The sequence below is a fragment of the Maniola jurtina genome, chromosome 13 (genome assembly GCF_905333055.1).
Source record: "Maniola jurtina chromosome 13, ilManJurt1.1, whole genome shotgun sequence".
NCBI classification, from domain to species: domain Eukaryota; kingdom Metazoa; phylum Arthropoda; class Insecta; order Lepidoptera; family Nymphalidae; genus Maniola; species Maniola jurtina.
The window spans coordinates 14,780,736-14,786,821 of NC_060041.1; the positions used below are offsets into that span (position 1 = coordinate 14,780,736).

Consider the following 6,086-nt stretch of genomic DNA (forward strand, 5'->3'; position numbering starts at 1 on the left):
GTGCGTGCAGCCGGCTCTATCGAATTATAAGACGTTGTCACGTCAATAAAGATTGATAAAAAAATGATTGTTTATTAACTATTACTATGTGTTTTACTGTTGTTCTTAGCTTGACGCTTAGTCTGAAACTGAAGAGAACTTTGTGAACATGAGGTGCATCGAGGTACGTTCTACGCCTCTGCTGTTGTGAATATCTATACAAATGGCTTTTGCTACCTGCTCAAATTGGGAAAGCGAATCTATTAAAAATTACCAATCTATACTAATTAATTAGGTAGGTATAATAAAAATGCAACTGGATGATTTTGAAATTGAGTTTAAAAAAATTCTCCTCAACGGGTTATAAATCGATATCGACATACAACAAATCGATGGCGGTCAGAGTTTTAATATTAAAAATGGTATTTTTTAGACATTTTACACGATAAATCAAAAACTATTATGCATAAAAATAAATAAAATCTGTTTTAGAATATGCAAGCCCTTTCGTTAATACTCCACTGGTATCTTACTTAGAAAATTGAAAATACTAATTATTTGTTCCTGAACACATTTTATTTTATTGTTTTGATGTAACTACAAATTCCTGGTTTTCGGATTTTTTTTCTCGTGCTATAAGACCTACCTACCTGCCACATGCTTCTAGGCCAACCGCCAACGGGAAGTACCCTATAGGTTTTCTTTACAGACGGACAGACAGACAGACAGACAGAGAGACAGACAACAAAGTGATCTTATAGGGTTCCTTTTTTTCTTTTGAGGTACGGAATCCTAAAAAGCGAAAAAAGTACCTACAAAAAAATATATTTTTATTAAATTAGACTTTTACAAGTAGCTACTTTTAAATCGTCAAGAGCATCTACCAAATACTTATAGTAAGGACGGAGCTGTACTTAGGTATTATTTGAAGTTTCGAGTTTTACTGAAATAAAAAGGTAGAGCCGTAGAGCGCAATTTTCAAATCTCGACTCTACAGATAATTTTACAAGTAGTGACATCTAGTATCGTATCATAGGTATGTGTAGTATTTCTACATGGCAATACTTAACAAATGCCTATCTACTCAACGCTAGATGACGCTATCTGCTTAGCAAAAAATTGAAAAAAAAAAAAAATTGTCTATGGATTAAAATGACATTGATAATTTGACATTTGCAGCTAGCTTCACACAATTACGGATACAAATTTTGAAACATGGCTTCTGTGAAGTATGCAGTTGTTGATGTAAACGAATTTCTTTCTAAAAAACAAACTACTGAGCCGGAACTATCGGAGGATTGGGCTAAGTTGGAGGAACTTTACAATAAAAAGTAAGTTTACACCTACCTCCACAGATTACTTGTGTGATAAAATTGTAATAATTTCCCATGCGTAATGTTTCCAGGCTATGGCACCAACTGACGCTAAAGCTGCAAGAGCTGGTGAAGCATCCGTCGCTGCAGACCGGCGACAACCTGATACAGCTCTACACTAACTTCTTAACCACATTCGAAAACAAGTAAGCGCATTTTGCAAGTCATATCCATTACTATCTTACAATAGGTACCTTTGTGAATACAAATAATTGAAATCAAACTTTTTAATAGTATCTTGCTAGTATATTTAAAAGCTTCATGTCGAAGGGTGGATATACTTTAGTAAAGTACGAAAAATTAATCAACTGTAAGTATAGTAATGTACAGGTCCAAATAATGAGAGGTTATATTATTTCAGGGGTATTGTGTTAAACTACCAGTTGATCGACAATCAAACCTATCACCAGATCAGACCAGTGTCAGTACCACATAGCCGATTTGACATAATATCGTCGATCCAGAACATATTTCTGGATATGTAGTAATATAAATAGTGGCAAAAGCTGTGCTTGTTCCTGCAGAATCAACCCTCTGTCGCTGGTGGAGATCGTGGCCGTCGTGGTGGCGCAGTACACCGACAAGAGAGAGGCCATCGCGTTCCTGGAGAAGGTGGAGGCCAAGGTCAAGATGAACGATGAGGCACTGGCTCTATGTAAGGTAAGGGTAACTTACTACTATATTGGAGCCGCTTTGAAAGGCTTTTGTGACTTGTGTAATGAGTACATTATTTTTGTCCAATGTGAAAAGATTCGAGATCCTTTTACATGAAACAAATTGTATTCACTACTAAGTTTTGGAAACAATGCTTTGGGCATTATGATATTTCAGGTGCTACAAGGTCAGATATACCTGGAGCACCTGAACGACCTGGACGCCACGGAGAAGATCATCGAGCAGCTGGAGAACACCCTGGAGGACGCGGACGGCGTCACGCCGGTGCACGGCCGCTTCTACAAGCTGGCTTCTGAATATTACAGGTACTGATTACAATCAAGTGCATGCTCTGACACCACTACAGAACACTGGTCTCCTCTCAAAATGAGAAAGGTTTTGCCTATAGTATGGTAGTATGGTAGTAGTATGGTATAGGTGACAGACTTCACACATCTTTGCAAATATAATGAGAACTCGCAGGCATGCTGGTTCCTCGCGATGTTTTCCTTTACTGTTTAAGCAAGTGATTTTTTATTGCTTATAATACAAAGAACCCCAAAAAGTTAGAGCTGGGCTTGCTCAGGGCCTTCTGACTAGGAGGCTGGTCTCTATCACTACTTTTAGTTTATTTAGGTCAAAATTGTACTTGTTTTGTGGGTACATGACAAAAAGTATTCAAATGAGATGATCCATTGCTGTTGTTGGATTTACTTTGCTTCTTTCTTTTTGTCAATTCTTTGAACAAATAGTGTGATTGTGGCGATAGGCAATGAGTCTGCTTTGACTTCGGCCAGAAATGGATCTTTGGTGTGTTGTGTGAATCGGGAATGAAGCGTGTGAGCATTGACCTGAGTGAAATGTCTGTTATAGCCAGTATTGTTGTTGCAGGGTGCGCGGGCCGATGGCGCGCTACTACCGCGCGGCGCTGCGCTACGTGGGCTGCCTGGGCGGCGGCGCGGGCCTGCAGCCGCAGGAGCGGCGCGAGTGCGCGCTGCGCCTGGCGCTGGCCGCCGTGCTCGCGCCCACCGTCTACGACCTGGGCGAGCTGGTGGGTCTCCGCCTGTACCTCCTCATCAGGCTCTCTATGCATGACGCAGGAGCCTAACATCATGAACGACTTGAACTTAACTTTCTGTTTTCACGACTACCCCATATGAATATGTTAACAATAGTACACTTACACTCGCAGCTGGCTCACCCGATCCTCGAGTCGCTGCAGGGCTCGGCCGACGAGTGGGCGTGCGAGCTGCTGCGCGCCGTCGCCGCGGGGGACGTGGTGGCCTTCGAGCGCATACGGTGGGTGCAGTGCAGCTCCACACGTTTGAGGCAGCGCAGTTGTGTGTTTGACGACTAAGCGTGTGTACTGTGATTGCAGCGCGCAGTCGCCGCACCAGGAGCTGCACCGAGCGGACCGCCAGCTGCGCCAGAAGATCGCTATATTGTGTCTCATGGAGGTCAGTCGCACGCACTTACATAATTTACATCCATACTTGAATTCTTAACTAAACATTTTTTGACAGTGCTACCAGTTTTTAATGAAAGTGCCAAAAAGATATTGGTATGAATCACCAACTCGATTGGTACAGTAGCTATGGGTCACATTAGAAACGTGTCGAGCATTGCGAGTTGACAGTTCCGTGGAATAAGGTACAACCTGCTGGAAATTATTTATTAACATTTTACAATTACACAATTTACTCAATAAAAACATATTTACGTACTCATATTCTAAAACCCTTTTTCAAAGCACTATTCTACCAATATTACCAATCTCCAGGTGTTTATTTAATTAATTATTATTTACTAGTTTTATAATGCATATCAGTTTATATTATTCAACTGCAAATGTAAGTTTTGTAATCACAAAAAATAATATCATACATATTATGATACAATTTTTTTTCCTTGGTTCATTTAGCAGCTCATTTTTATAGCACCAAGGATCAATTTTCACGCATTCCTAAAAAAGAATCGACAGACAGACTGACGGATAATAAAGTAATCCTATAAGATAAGGGTTTTAGGGTTCCATACCTCAAAAGGAAAAACGGTACCCATATAGGATCACTTTCTTATCTGTCTGTCAAAACTGTGAATTTGTGGTTACATCACAGAAAAAAAAATTAAAATGTGTTTCAATTTTCAAAGTAAGATAACTATACCAAATGGGGTATCATTTATGAAAGAGCTTTACCTGTATGTTTTAAAACAGATTTTTATTTGTTTTTATGCATAAAAGTTTTTGATTTTATCGTGCAAAATGTCGGAAAAAATATCCGAGTATGGAACCCTTAGTGCGCGAAACTAACTCGCACTTGGCCGGTTTTTCCCTATTGAAGTACGGAACTCTAAAAAATGAATGTTTTGCAGATGGCGTTCAACCGCACGTCAGCGCAGAGACGGCTGACATTCAGTGAGATAGCGCGCGAGGCGCGCGTGCCGCCCGCCGACGTGGAGCTGCTGGTGATGAAGGCCCTCGCCGACAAGCTCATTCGCGGACACATCGACCAGGTGCGCCATGACTCACAATGAGAGTGACTGCTGAGAGCTGACGCAGTGGCCAAACCGGTATTGTTTGTTTGTTCAGGTGAACGAGACGGTGACGGTGACGTGGGTGCGCGCGCGCGCGCTGGGCCGCGCGGGCGCGGGCGCGCTGGCGCAGCGCCTCGACGCCTGGTGCGCCGCCGCCGACAGCGCCGCCTCGCTGCTGCACAACACCGCGCCCGACCTGCTCACGCTCTAGCCGCTGCCTGCAGGTGAGCGCTCGGCCGCGCGGGCGCAGCGCCTCGACGCAGACTTGTACCGATTTATAAACTGTTCTTCAACAAATCCCCATTGGCACTAACCCCATTGGAACAATGTACATTAAGAATTAGATTTTAAATAATTCTTAAATCATGTAACACTTTTTTTTAATGCAATGCTGTTTGTTTGCTTTCAGATCAGAGGTGGAGCGATGTGTGCAGAAATGAAAATATTTTAAGCATTGTCGTGTATGTGCCAGTAAAGAATACAATTCGAGACACCATCCTGCAAAACAATAAGGCTGTATTATGCGTCTTGGCATGTATTCTTTATAGACAATTTATAATGGTGTATGTCTGGAGCTGAATAAATAAATAGCTTGCATAAAAATATCTCCTATAATTATTTTTCTCTATTTATCTAACTATGATTCTCATTGGAACAATTGAACACTTTCACACTAAAGGCGTTGTGGGCTGTTGAAAAAGGTTCAAAGCTAACATCCTAAAGTAAGGATCACAAATTCAGCCAATAGCAAAATAACATTGCTTATTTGACACAAGTTAATCAGTGTGCAAAAGCAATGAGAACCTAATGGTTAAAACGTTGGACTCTGCTAGTCAGGTCCACTTTTTGACCTCAGGCATGCATCTCTAACACCTGGAGTTATTGCGTTTTAAGCTATTAAGTATGTTTTACTGTCAAGAAAAATGTGAGGAAATCTGCATGCAGGAAGGTGTGAGTCTGCCAATTTGTGGTTGGCAAGCTTGGTAGAGTATGGCCATCATTCTGAGAGGAGACCTATAATGCTCAGCAGTGAGTCAGTGATGGGTTGATAGCGATGAAGTGCACTACAGTCAAGTTGGAAAATGATGCATTGGACGTTGGAATATGATAACAAGTAGAGTAGGCATCAACCGAGGGCACAGATAAGCTGAAGATGGTCGGACTATCGGGTCCTTGCAATCCACTCATATTTCCAAGTTTCGATTGCACTTCCTCCATAAATCTAGTCACAGTGGGAGTTTTGGTTTTACTGAAAAGGCACACAAGACAGACTGGTTCCAGTCTGTCTTGTGTGCTATCTTTATAAACACAGTAGGTAGATCATTTACAGGCTCAAGCACAGCACTACCACTAGAACAATAAGTAGGTACCTACTCATACTATACCACGATGACCACGACAAGCAATTTATAAAAGCGCGATAAGAGCAGCAATGAATACCACGATGTATAACATATACGCTGTCTCCAACCTACTTCTTGCGTAGTAGGTAGGTACGATCTATATTATAATTACTACATACTTCTATCGATCTAGGGCTAAACA

General features: G+C 41.5%; 1 protein-coding gene across 1 annotated transcript; it reads left to right on the forward strand.

Annotated features, from left to right (window-relative positions):
* The first annotated feature begins 1,158 nt into the window (after positions 1-1,158).
* LOC123870726 (26S proteasome non-ATPase regulatory subunit 13) lies at positions 1,159-5,141 on the forward strand. Its single transcript, XM_045914111.1, has 10 exons — positions 1,159-1,310; positions 1,385-1,498; positions 1,877-2,012; positions 2,184-2,332; positions 2,898-3,057; positions 3,199-3,305; positions 3,385-3,463; positions 4,380-4,520; positions 4,597-4,765; positions 4,951-5,141. The coding sequence occupies exons 1-9, from the start codon at positions 1,195-1,197 to the stop codon at positions 4,750-4,752; spliced, it is 1,158 nt and encodes a 385-aa protein (XP_045770067.1). The 5' UTR covers positions 1,159-1,194; the 3' UTR covers positions 4,753-4,765; positions 4,951-5,141.
* The last annotated feature ends 945 nt before the right edge of the window (positions 5,142-6,086 follow it).